At 44.9% G+C, this 13,209-nt stretch overlaps 1 protein-coding gene across 1 annotated transcript in view; it reads right to left on the minus strand.

Annotated features, from left to right (window-relative positions):
* Window positions 1-11,618, minus strand: part of LOC147014395 (radial spoke head protein 4 homolog A-like) — a gene marked incomplete at its 5' end in the record, with an annotated part of 29,810 nt that extends 18,192 nt beyond the window's left edge. The window contains 4 exons of the mRNA XM_085852306.1: window positions 3,046-3,310; window positions 8,889-9,114; window positions 11,419-11,505; window positions 11,602-11,618. Of these exons, the coding sequence (XP_085708432.1) occupies window positions 3,046-3,310; window positions 8,889-9,114; window positions 11,419-11,505; window positions 11,602-11,618 (595 nt within the window). The remainder of the gene's footprint in view (window positions 1-3,045; window positions 3,311-8,888; window positions 9,115-11,418; window positions 11,506-11,601) is intronic.
* Window positions 11,619-13,209: the final 1,591 nt, after the last annotated feature.

The raw sequence follows: 13,209 nt of genomic DNA on the forward strand, positions 1-13,209 counted from the left end.
GGTCTTGCAGAAATCATTCCCCAGATTTGTCGTGCCTCAATTAAACGAACTCCGAGCGCGGCCGTTGTCCACTCGACGTGACCGAAGTCGACTCCGCCGAAGGCGGGCACGCGTCTGTGCGCCGTGCCCCGACTTCCTGTCATGCCTGAGCTGGCCGCGCTGGCGAGCCTCCTGGCTCCGGAGCCTGTGCGCGCGGCGAGCGAACCTGCGATACGCTCTTCGCGATGCGTACTCCTCCGGAACCTCGAACCGCGCGGGGTGCGCTGAGTTACTCGCTGCCGATCCGAACCCAAACACTCTGCACACGCCGATCCGAACATCCTCGTCGCCAATCTGTAGTGTCGTGGTAGCGGTGCTTAGAAGGCAGACACGAGCGGGGGAACAGTCGAGCCCGGCTTTGTTGCATAAGCAGGAGCGCGGGCGTACGTTGCCCGCAACTCTCCTTTATTACGTACCCAATGCACTCACGAGCCGCGGCGACTACGGCAACCACTACAACACCTCAGGCGGCGCGCACTCCTTATATCCCTGGCAGACACGATGATCACGCCGACCACTCCCCCCACCATCATGCCCTGCCCCGCAGGCCCGCAGGCTACACCACAGATATTAATTGGACAAGAGGTTCCCAAGTTATGGCCATTTATTTACCAAACCAATGACAGGACACGTTGCTGCGTCGGCGTGGCCGATGGGGAAAGGGCGCCATTTAGTTACCAATGACAGGACACCTTGCTGTGTAGGCGTGGCCATTGGGGAAGAGATCCTCAGCCGCGTTCCCCATTGCGGGTTACAACGTACGGACTTCCGGATAGTGATGACTTACTGTATTCTAATAATTTCTTAATTTCTTATGCGCATTTATAGATAAACACAATGCCGCAATCCAGTCGTCGTTTACGAGAGTGAAGGAACGGCCGGTGTGGTTGTTTGAAAGTTTTATTTTTTTTCCACGTATGGCCACGCACGTATGGGCACGCGAGAGCGAATGAATGGTATGTGTGGTTGTCTGAAAGTTTTTTGTTTTTTTTGCACGTACGGGCATGCGAGAGTGAAGGAACGGCCTGTGTGGTTGTTGTTTCTGGCACGCGGTTTGAAAGTTTTTTTTTTTTTTGCACGTACGGCCACGCACGTATGGGCATGCGAGAGCGAAGGAACGGCCTGTGTGGTTGTTGTTCTGACACGCGTTTTAAAAGTGTTTTTTGTTTTTTGCACGTATATACGGGCACGCACTAGTTAGTATAGATACATGTAGTGAGGTGTGTGTGTGTGTGTGTGTGTGTGTGTGTGTGTGTGTGTGTGTGTGTGTGTGTGTGTGTGTGTGTGTGTGTGTGTGTGTGTGTGTGTGTGTGTGCTAGGGCGTAGCCAGGCTGAGGCAGACGAGGCAGTTGCCTCGTCGCTCATTTCCTGAAATATGATCTGACCTGAGTCCTCTGGCCATCTGAGCTCCCTGGGGAGTAAACTATCCAAGCTACCCAGCAGTGCTCTGAATACTCTTATCTCCACTCCTATCACAATACCTCAATAGGACAGTTCACCTCTTTTCGCCTCATCACTTTTGGACCTCTGGCTACGCCCTTGGTGTGTGTGTGTGTGTGTGTGTGTGTGTGTGTGTGTGTGTGTGTGTGTGTGTGTGTGTGTGTGTGTGTGTGTGTGTGTGTGTGTGTGTGTGTGTGTGTGACCTTTTACTTGATTTCTGGACAATTCCACATCCCTGGACCATTCTCCACCAAATGCTGCGTACGTACTGGGGGCACCAATGGGCAGGTCATGGGCATTAAAACAAACCCCCCCACCCTCCTCTCACAAGGAAATTCTCTCTGTATGAGTGTGAACGTCTGAAAATAATAATAAAATAAAAAAAACTGGCTGGCCCAAACACCACATTTTGCAAAAGTTCTTGAGGTACCCAGGGTTAAGTCGTGCGCATCAACCCAACCCTCACACACATACACACACACACACACACACACACACACACACACACACACACACACACACACACACACACAGCAACTCTCTTCATGTATGGGTGTGTGTTGGTCTGAAAATCATCTCTCCAAAAAAACGACCTGAGACTGCTTGACATGAGGAGAAATTGACCTCAAATGAGAAAATGAGGAAATTTTACCAAACACTACCATGTTGCACTCCACAGGTAATTAGTTTCACCTGGAAGGGGATGCGAGACTTATGCAACACCCCCGGGTTTGTGTGTGTGTGTGTGTGTGTGTGTGTGTGTGTGTGTGTGTGTGTGTGTGTGTGTGTGTGTGTGTGTGTGTGTGTGTGCTTGTGTGTGTATGTGTGTGCATCTTTATATTTTCGTTTTAAAAACGTGTTTGTCTGCAACCGCTTGTCTGATAGATGCAAAACTTTAAACATCGGAGGGACTGAGGGACTCCCCATGGATAATCTTTTGTTGATATCTCTGACGTTATAAGTCATATGGTATGCCAGTCATATTGGATTAAAGGAAAACATTCGGATATTTCTTTTTCTGAAACCGCTCAACGAAAAAAGATAGAAACTTGGCATATGTCATCAACACCCCATGGGGTGTATGGGGTGATAACGATGATGTCATCAGTGAATGCTATTCCAGCCATAATTGGTTGAATCGAAATCCTTATCCGAAAAATCTTCAACTTAATATATCTGATCTGCTATCCGATGTGAGTGAAGAATTAAATTTATGACGTCATCTGTCATGTGGTGTGGCGGCTCTATTGGATTGAAAATAAAAACGTAAAAAAAAATCATTCTTCTCCAGAACCACTTTAACATATCGATTGAAAATTTCAAACATATGATCGACTAGCTGCATGTGCGCATTCAGCCAGAAGATGACATGAGATCCCCGAAAGTGTTATCATTTCTTTTTCCATGAGCGAGTCTGTTTGTTCATACAGAGTAATGGAAATGTCTCCGATTATAATGTCCTTTACCCCTATGTGAGCTCTTCCATGAGCCTTAGATGATATACTAACCAAAAATGATGAATAAAAACCATAACACATTCCGTCTGATGATTTTAAGATAAAATACCTGCATATATATCAGATGTACCCAACTCTCGCTCCTCGTCCCAGTCTGTCATTTCAACCTCGGCCACCAGATAATTGCTGTTTGTGCCGAAAATCTTGCCCCAGAAGCGACAGTGCTCTACTGGGTGATGTTGAGTGAGCTCTTTCAGGGCCATCATAATACGAAGAGCCTCATTTTTGTCGAGCATCACCCCGGCCTGTTCAAAGTAGTTGGCTATCTCGAGCAAGTTTGGAAGTGGTAGTTCTGTGGTCTCTGGCAAAGGGGGCTGAGAAATAGCAGGTGTTGCCACTTATTATCTCACAAACATGATATTAAAATACCATTTACATTTTTATAACTTATAAGTAATCATTTGCTCAACTTTTTTTTAATCCATCAGCATTAGTCTTTGTTAACAGCTCACTGATGCACTTTTGGTATTTATCTGACAAACTGAATTGTGCCAACATGAAAAGTAATTCTAATATTAGCCCCCTACTTACACAGGGGATGACATACTGCAGTCTACGCATGAGAACATTATTACATCGTTGACCTCTCTGACTCAGCTCACTCGAGGAAGCAACATCTGTGAACACTTGTTTCTGTGTGGGAGGCCGTCATCAGTACCGAGCAGATGAGCTATCCACACCTCCTTGAGGATATATATATATATATATATATATATATATATATATGTATTAAATATAAACTCCTTCACTAGTGTGGGACGACAAAGTATTTCTGCATGAACCAACAGGATTACGTGCCCTGGCCCTTGCAGGTCGAGAATGTAATAACAATGTTATGCCTATGACACTGAAGTACGAACGACCTCCTGTCTGTCGGGGGACGGTAGTGATCTGTTTTGTCAGACTGTGCAAAAATGAAGGTTTGCGCTTCTGTGAATTGCAATACTGCTGGCTGCCTCGACAGGTCTGCTTGTAGACCACAACCCGAATGGTGTATGGCAGGCACATCCTGTTGGTTATGACTATTTATTGTTAAAGAGAACATCACATATTACCAACATAAATCTGGCAAAATTTAAGCCCAGCTCCCTCCCACATACATTCCCATTTTCTTATGCACACCCCTTCCTCCTTTTCCTCCCCAATTCCCCAACTTTCCTTATTTATATATTCCTCCATATGAAATGTGTAAAAAATCAATCCGTCATAAATTTCACATTCAGAAAACTCTCAACAATCAATATTTGTAACACGTAAAACCAGGGGAATTAGAATGAGCGATCAAATATTGTAGACCCTCGCCAGGACTTGTTTTGTGTGATTTTATAGTATTGTTACAGACTCGGGGTTGGGAGCGAGGAAGACGACGAGGGAGGAAAGGCTACCTCGGGGTCCCACCGGACTCTCCGGAATCGCAGGCTGTCGCACACGAATAACTTTGTGACGTGGCAGGTCGCTAATCGACCGTGAACGCCAATAACTCGACCACGTGACTTAGGGTCCTCTGTCTGATACCGTTTACATAAGGGTCACGTGGTTTAACTCCCGGGGGACACACCCCCCGGAACACCTTGTTCAAACAGGATCACCTTACCGGATCAGATGCAGCCGACCGTAACTGCCAAGAAAGTACCGGCTGGAAAACAGATCGTTGGGGAATAACGTCCTGGCTAAGCTCGAATACGAACCATGCTGGACCAGTGAAGGAAAAGATGAAAACGAGCTGGGAACATTTCTACACAAGCATTTATTTACACTCAAGCAAGTAAAGGTATATAGCACGGTAAATTGTGTTTATTGGTATGTACAGCAGGGATAGCAAGGAATTTGTGGGGTGCGACAAAAGGCAAGCAATTTACAAAAGCAGACACAGGCAGATTTATCCCGTTAGAACTTCCACAATCTTAAATTATGCTATGACAGATACCAACACACACACACACACACACACACACACACACACACACACACACACACACACACACACACACACACACACACACACACCTGTAGAAGATTAGATATAGTTCAGAAAGAAAGAGAGCAGATGAGGACAAACGGCCTCTCAATATCTGGTGCGGTTGGCAGACCAACGCAATCCAGTACCTTTGGGGAGAGGTAGGAGGGACAAATACTGGTGTCTAAGGTGTGGGAGTGGGAGGTGTGGTGTTGTGCGATATCGTACCAGAGGAAAATGGGATTGCGAGTCAGTAGTGATGCTCTTTTGTGCGTCCAAAGGGGACAAGATAGAAGGGTGGAACGAGAGAGAGGAGAGAAGATGCGTGAGGAAAAAGATCCATAACCTAGTCGTGCATAGGTCTGTGAGTGCAGCATATACCTCCGTGTGACTCTCCACTTGAGCATTCTCACTTCGAGAGTCGGCGCGTTATCTCCGGCTTAGTCACTTTGCCAGGGCTCGTGGCAACATGCACTCCACACTGGTCCTCAAGAAGAACGCCTCAGTCACACACCAACCATGAGTGAAGAGCCAGCGAAGGGCAGAGGCAACGAAGAGCAGTCAACGCAGAGCCAAGAGGAGCGGAGAAGAAGAGGATGAAGCAGAGAGTGAGCGGCTTCGTGGTCCTCCTTTTATAAGCCCCGGGCGAAAGGTGGGTTGATGGCCCAAAAGCGACATGCTGTGACCAGAATACCGCTCCTCTATTGGGCCGCAGTGGCCCTAGCAATGCCCTTCCAGGCTCCCGTGGCCGGAAATGGTCTAATTTGCCCATCCGGCTCGCCATGGCCCAGAGCTCCTGACAACATAGGGTATGAGCCAACACCCCGGCCCTTAATGTGCTCCGAGTGGTCTGAATGCCGAATAGCAATGCATACCAACCACGCATGGGCCCCTTCTCATGAGCCAAAATACACACCCGGGCCCCCAAACCAAACTCCCGAATTGCCCTTCCCGCAATCCCTCCTTGCCATCCCTGTCTTGCCATGTTCTGGCGACTGGACAATGAACGTATCAATCCCGCGTGCTCACCCGGTACATCCCCGGCGAGATGCGGTGGAGTTATTAACGTCCATTGCTCAGCCCCGCTTTGCACGGTCCGAGGACAGCCCAAGTTGTGCAGTACTCCTCCGTATAGTGGCGAATTGTAGCGATGCAGAGGTACAAGGGGTTGTGGGAATATTTTTCCTGTGTGCAGGAAGCATTTGTGGCCGAAGTGATGAGTTTTGGTGAGCGAGGGAGTGAGGAAGGTGAGATACCGGTTGGAAATTGGCAGGTAGATTTGAAAGAAATAATGGCACGTGATTCGCATGTGGTATGGTGTGTAGTGTGCTTTATTGAAGGGAGTTTGGTGGTGGTTCCAAGCCACGGGAGGCATCGTGGTGTGTTTGCTATTCAATCGCATATTGCATGGCGTGTGTGCTTGCTTGCTTGACTTGTACCATGGCTAAAAGTAAAGGGTTGGATTAGAAATCAGAATAGGAGACAGAGATAGTTAATAGACCTAGCTATTAGACCCACGCAACGCATTTCGTCCCGTTAACCCACTAGACATGAGGGGAAGGTCTAACTGCATAAACACTAATAGTGGGGCAACTTAGCATAACAATTGTGCATTTTGTGAGGAAAGCACCAAATTTGGCACAATAGTAGCCTATCATATTATGAACAGATTTGGATATTGGGCCATCTCAAAATTTTTGATGGCAGTGGAAAATGGCTGCCACAGCCATCAGCGGCTGAATTTGAGATGACCCAATATCCACATCTGTTCATAATATGATAGGCTACTAGTGTGCCAAATTTGGTGCTTTCCTCACAAAATGCACAATTGTTATGCTATATTTAGCTAAGTTGCCCCACGACAACGAAATAACTGCCTGGGATCTCTATATGTTGGGTGTCATTGCCTTGGAGGCATGCTGTTTTGTAGAACCTCAACACTATGTATTATATAGACGTTCTCGCATTCGAATTGTACATACGTACTTTATAAAGGAACTCAGTTGAAACAAGTTCAAATTGCGAACATACCCCGTGGGAGTTCATTCGTACAACTCTCAGGTGAGCGATAGTACAGATGACAGATAGTTTTGAAATTTGGTAAAATTTTCATCGCATCAGAAAAAGAAACCAGAACACCTTACAAGAGTGAGGCTTGTTTCATATCATCATTTGCAACTTAATTTTGCGTTGGGCATCGCCCAGCGCATTTAATTATTATTTTTTTAAATAACAATTTAAAGAAAATGGGCCGAAAGGGCCGGAATCGCACTTTGCGCTCAGTTAATGCCTGGGGAATGGTCTCTAGAATATTCCTGTCAAGTTTGGTTCGGTTCTGTCCACTAATAACCAAGAAATAACAATACTAAGAAAATGGGCCAAAAGGGCCGTTTCTCGGCCCAAAGGGCCGGAATCGCACTTTGAGCTCAGTTATTGCCTGGGGAATGGTCTCGAGAATATGCCTGTCAATTTTGTTCGTTCCGTCCACTAATAACTGAGAAATAACAATTTAAAGAAAATGGACTGAAAGGGCCGTTTCTCGACCCAAAGGGCTGGAATCGCACTTTGTGCTCAGTTATTGCCTGGGGGATGGTCTCGAGAATATACCTGTCAAGTTTTGTTCGTTCCGTCCACTAATAACCGAGAAATAACAATTTTAAGAAAATGGGCTGAAAGGGCCGTTTCTCGACCCAAAGGGCCGGAATCGCACTGTGGGCTCAGTTAATGCCTGGGAATGGTCTCTAGAATATACCTGTCAAGTTTGGTACGGTTCTGTCCACTAATAACTGAGAAATAGTAATATTTTTAAAATTGGCCAAGAGGGCCATAACCTCACTTTGGGCTCAGGTAATGCCTGCAGAGTGATCTCAAAAAATATACCTGTCAAGTTTGGTCCAGTTTCTTTCATGAATAACCGAGAAATAACTACTTTAAGAAAATGGACCGAAAGGGCCGTTCGTCGGCCCAAAGGGCCGCAATCGCAATTTGGGCTCAGTTAATGCCTGTGCTTATGTGCCTAAAATATGCCTATCAATTTTCATCGAATTCTGTTCACGAATAATGGAGAAATAGATGTTCAAATGAGCTGTACACAAGAAAAGAGAGAACGCGAGCGGCTCTTCGACCCTGTGGGGTCTTCCACCCCACGGGGTAAAAAGATAACCAATACTACTGGCTACCACTAGGTGGCAATAGTGGCCTACATTAGCATATTCTGTGTGGACAAAGAATCAAATGAAAAATCACTCTTAGAGTGACACTTGGTGAAACCGAACGGTACTCAGTAGAGCGCATACCTCCGCCAGGTTGAACAGTTTACATTATGGATCCCAATGATAGGTCGGATCTGAATTCGGACCTTAACCAAAATCGAATCGCCTTGTTTCCTGTCACCTAACCAACTCATCCACCTAGTTGTCATAACTCATCCACAACTTTTTGAGATATCATGACATCCATAGTTTGTGGCCTTATCTCTCAATGGTGAAGAATCACTTTAAAAATTCTCTGATCCAGGTCCAGATTTGAATCTTCACCAAAACTGAATCTATTCGGCCTTGTCACACACCAAACCTGCCAACAATCTCTCTGCGGAATCCAACCATAACCTTTTGAGATATTGTGCTATATATTATTTTTGGCCCTATCTCTCGATGCTGAAGAATCACTCGAAAAATTCTCAGATCCGGATTCGGATTCGGATCTTCACCAAAATGAAGCGTTGCCGTCCTTGGCTGGCCAACTACATACAAATTTTTTTCAGAGCGATTGCTTGAAAACTGTGGCCAAAAATCGTGTGACAAACGCTACAGACCAACATAGTTGTCGAAAAAACGTTTTTGCCAAGTAACAAACAGACCCAAAAGCAATACCCTCTCCTCTGGCAAGGTTAAATATTCACACATTTTCATTGCTCGCTCATCCAGCATTCCTACCAAGTCCTCGGCGGACTCCACATCCTCTTCCTGCTTGGAAAAAAGCCTGCAGTGGACCTTGGCTTGCTCCAAGCCCACAGGACAGGGTGGTTCGTCTCTCAGTGACTGCAAGGGCCATGCGAGTTTCTCTCGTTTGACATCGCTGGATAGTGTTTCAAAGATGTCCGCAGCATCCGGCGTGTACTCTTCCAATATTCGAGTTAACACCTGTGCCACGTGCTCATACCTAAAATACAAAGTGGTGCTTATGTTTGAGGCACATCCATGCAGGTATAATTTAAAAACAAAATGGCAAAAAAAAAAAAACTTAAAGGGGTGACGGAAAACCTTGTTGACGTGAATACAACAATTCATCGATTTGACATTTGAATCAAACAATTTTTTTTAAATCAATCAGTATCTTCAGCATGTACTTCGAGTTCATTATCAACCCCATGGGAAACGTTTTTCATGAACCGGTTGACCATGCAGGCCTGGTGTTCCACAAAAGCTGATTTGAGCAGGATTTTGCAATTTGTTTAAGATGCCGGCGATGAACTCGCCTCCTCTAAGGATAAGCACCAGACAACTTGGGATCTCTAACCTCTACCAATTAATGCTAGAAAGTGGGATGTCTGGCTTCAATTTAATTCTTCCCTCCCAAGTTTTCAAGACAGCTGTACACCACCATCTCAGATCATCCCCCATCCAAAATCGTGATCATTTCTACCCCTGTTAACTCCACCCCAAGCCCACCTCTTTCTAAATTCCAGTTTTTCCTTCCTGAGAGTTTTATTCTGTATCCATCTTGTCCATCGCCCCCCTGCATTCCCCCATATCTATCATCCTTACCCGCATCCCTTGTTGTCAGTCTCCATTCATTTCCTCCCTCAGCCCTGCTGCTGACATTTCCTGTCATCTCTTTCTGCTGCTCCTTTTGTTCTATCGTGTCCTGATCCATTCTGTGTTCTAAATCTTCCACGAGCTTTCACTGTATACACCGCCCCACCTCCCTCCACCCCAAATGTGCATCCACAGATAGATACCTTGCCCTATGTATGTAACTTTGGGATGACGTAATGACATCATCTCTCAATGTTAAAGAATCATTAAAAAAAAAATTAAACAATTATTGTATCCAGGTCTGGATTCGGATCTTCACCAAAATTGAATCAATTCTTCCTAGTGGCACTCCGAACCTGTCCACCAAGTTTCATGTGAATCCATCCATAACCTTTTGAGATATTGTGCTATATATCGTTTTGCTCCAAACTCTAAATATGGTGAAGAATCACCTAAAAAAATTCTCAGATCCGGATCTGGATTCGGATTTTCACCAAAATTTAGCGTCGCCATCCTTGGGCCGGTCACCTACACACAAAGAAATTTCAAAACGATTGCTTGAAAACTGGGCCAAAAATCATGTGACAAACAGACAAACGCTACAGACCAACATACTTGGCAAAAAAATTTTTTCGCCAAGTAACAATCTTTGGACTGGATTTGGAAATCCATGACATTAGTGTTCGTTACCCTCGTTAACCAAACCAGGACAGTGGGTGTGTTCGGTTACCAAGTTTCTTGGATCAACCAACCTGGCACTCGCCAGGTGGCTGAAGCACTCAAGCACTCCATTCGAAACTGTTGATAAGGAACGACTGGCTTGGCAAGCGCAAGCTAGAATGCCCAGGTGAAGCAGCAAATGCAACTTTCAGTGAATCTTCCAGTAATTGATGTGGAGGCGGTCATGTTTTTCATTTGGGGGTCTTTGGCTGCGAAATACAACACAATGTCACGTGACCCAATGGCATACGAAGTCAAAGAAGGGTTCCCAATGGTAAAAACAAGGCCGCTGCCATGGAAACAAATGAGAAATTAATTTTTTTAAAAAATTGTATTTACTGCCATGGATGCATATTAAAATATTGATGTAAAGTAAAAAAAAAATCCTAAAATGATCAGGTAGAGCGAAGAGGAGGGGGAGGAATGAATGTGACGTCACAATGGTGGAAAAAGATTCTTGATAAGTGGAAAACGTTTTTTAGCCAGCATCGCGTTGCGAACGCTGACTCGAAGAGAGCTCGTTGTTGTTGTTGTTGTTGTTGTTGTTGTTGTTGTTGTTGTTGTTGTTGTTGTTGTTGTTGTTGTTGTTGTTGTTGTTGTTGTTGTTGTTGTTGTTGTTGTTGTTGCTGCTGCTGCTGTTCTTGTTCTTCTCCTGGTGAAGACAAAACCTTTAGGACGCGGCTCTTGGACACATTTGTCCTTGTTGTTTCCACTCGTCCACGTTGGAGCGCCAGAGGTGATCCTCCGAGGTCGAGCGAGCCTCTTTCGGCTCAAAGTAGATGCAGATTTGGTCAAAAGGAGAATTAAAAAAAAAAGTCTTCAATCGTTTAAAGGTTAAAATGTAAAGATAAACAGTCCATTGCTATTTTGGGCGGTGTATATATAAATTAAAGCGAAAAGATGGTCTATTGCTATTTTAGGCGGTGTATGTGTAAGCTTGATATCACAAATATATTTAAATATACACGTCGCAAAACAAAGACATTACCTATTATTCCATGTAGATGACGTTGTTTTTTTTTTAACCTTCAACACAATACGTATCACGGCAGAGTGTGGACGTGGTTGCAACGATCTGGACACCGCAGATACATCAATAAAATCACGTGAAAGAAAGAAACCTACACACTAAGGCCGGTAGTGGAGCTTCCTTGCATCAGAAATGATTTACCCCGCCTGACCGCTTCTTCCATCGCGCGATCATCATTCGCCATGAAGAAATCAATATCTGTAATCGCCGTTTCGCTTCTGCTCTTCAATCCGTCGTTTAATAATAATTTTTTTAACGTGAAACGGCACGTTTTACAGTCGTCATGGCAACCAGTCTTCGTCACTGAGTGATTGTTGGTTCGAGGAAGCGTAAAATATGTATTCGATGTAAGTTTTATTTCATCTCACAGATCTTTAAAGATGTACTTTGGTGTATATTTATATGTATGTTCATAAATTAGCAAGGTGAGAACAGCGGTCAGCTTGTACACCGCCTCTTTCGTGTATGTGTTCCGGCCTGATTGCATCTAGACTTTCTTCATCAGATCAGCATGACCCAAATTAGTGCATTGAGGTATTTTACCTTTGCCGGTGGTCTGGGAAGGGGAGGGGGGCAAATTTCATGTGAATGTGTATCGTGTGGCGCTGCTCCAGGTGGGGGAGGGGAAAAAAGTCCTACCCTTCACTGAACGTACAGTATATCCTGTCCCCACGTTTTCCGGTGCAGTGAGGTGTTTTGAATATTGTAAGCAGTAGGCATGTTTTTGCTTCATGCACGTAACCCGAGATTTTTTTAAATTGTCATTTTCGGGAGCGATTGAAGCAGCCGTCAGTAGCCTATACACCGCCCAGATAAAGATACGTGTCTGAAGAACCTGTTGCATGCTTGGATCAAGATCGCCCGGAGGGCAGGGACTCTGATTGTCATACATAACGTGTCATCTCGTTATTAACGTTCGCAAACACTAAAAAGGTGCCGAAAAAGCAGTTTGTTTTGGCCATTGGTAAGCAGGTCATCCTGGAAAAGTAAACTCCGATTTCAAATGTGCCCTTGTCTTTCGATAAAGGGGTAACAATCCTTATCAAAGAAGGTGCGAGGTGCTCTTTCCGTTCTTGAGCCCATGAGTCACACTTGGTTAACGTGTACCACTCCACTTGAGCCTTCCGATAAGGGTCACAAAGCCACTGGAAGAGGTGGTTGATGGCCAAGCGGGCACAGCTGGTACGTATTGCCAGGAATGGCTGTTTGCCCTTGATGCCTTGATGCTAGGCAGAGGATTCCCTTCTGGAGAACAATGGCTCCGATCAACCGTCTATTGTAGGCACCACTTTGAAGAAGGCAAGAACAAACCACTTCTGCAGTTGCCAAGAAAACAAACCGAGCTATCTAATAGACAAAGCCAGGGTGATAGATGGTGAGTCTCCCAGGCTTGAAGGAATGCAAATACCGTGCCTTCAGAAAGTATTCACACCCCTCGACTTTTGTCACATTTTGTTGTGTTCCAGCCTGAATTTAAAATGGATAAAATTTTAATTTTTTTGTCATCGATCTACATAAAATACCCCATTGTGACAAAGTGAAAACATGTTTTTAGAAATTTTTATATATCGATTAAGAATGAAAAGCTGAAATGTCTTGCGTCAATAAGTATTCATTCAACCCTCTGATACTTTGTGGAAGCCCCTTTGGCAGCAATTACAGGTTTGAGTCTTCTTGGGTTTGACTGCATCAGCTTTACACATCTGGAGTTGGGGATTTTCTCCCTTTCTTCCTTGCAGATTTGCTCAA

This window comes from Eptatretus burgeri, chromosome 13 (genome assembly GCF_056783735.1).
Source record: "Eptatretus burgeri isolate ZD-2024b chromosome 13, Ebu_testis_v1, whole genome shotgun sequence".
In the NCBI taxonomy this organism is placed as follows: domain Eukaryota; kingdom Metazoa; phylum Chordata; class Myxini; order Myxiniformes; family Myxinidae; genus Eptatretus; species Eptatretus burgeri.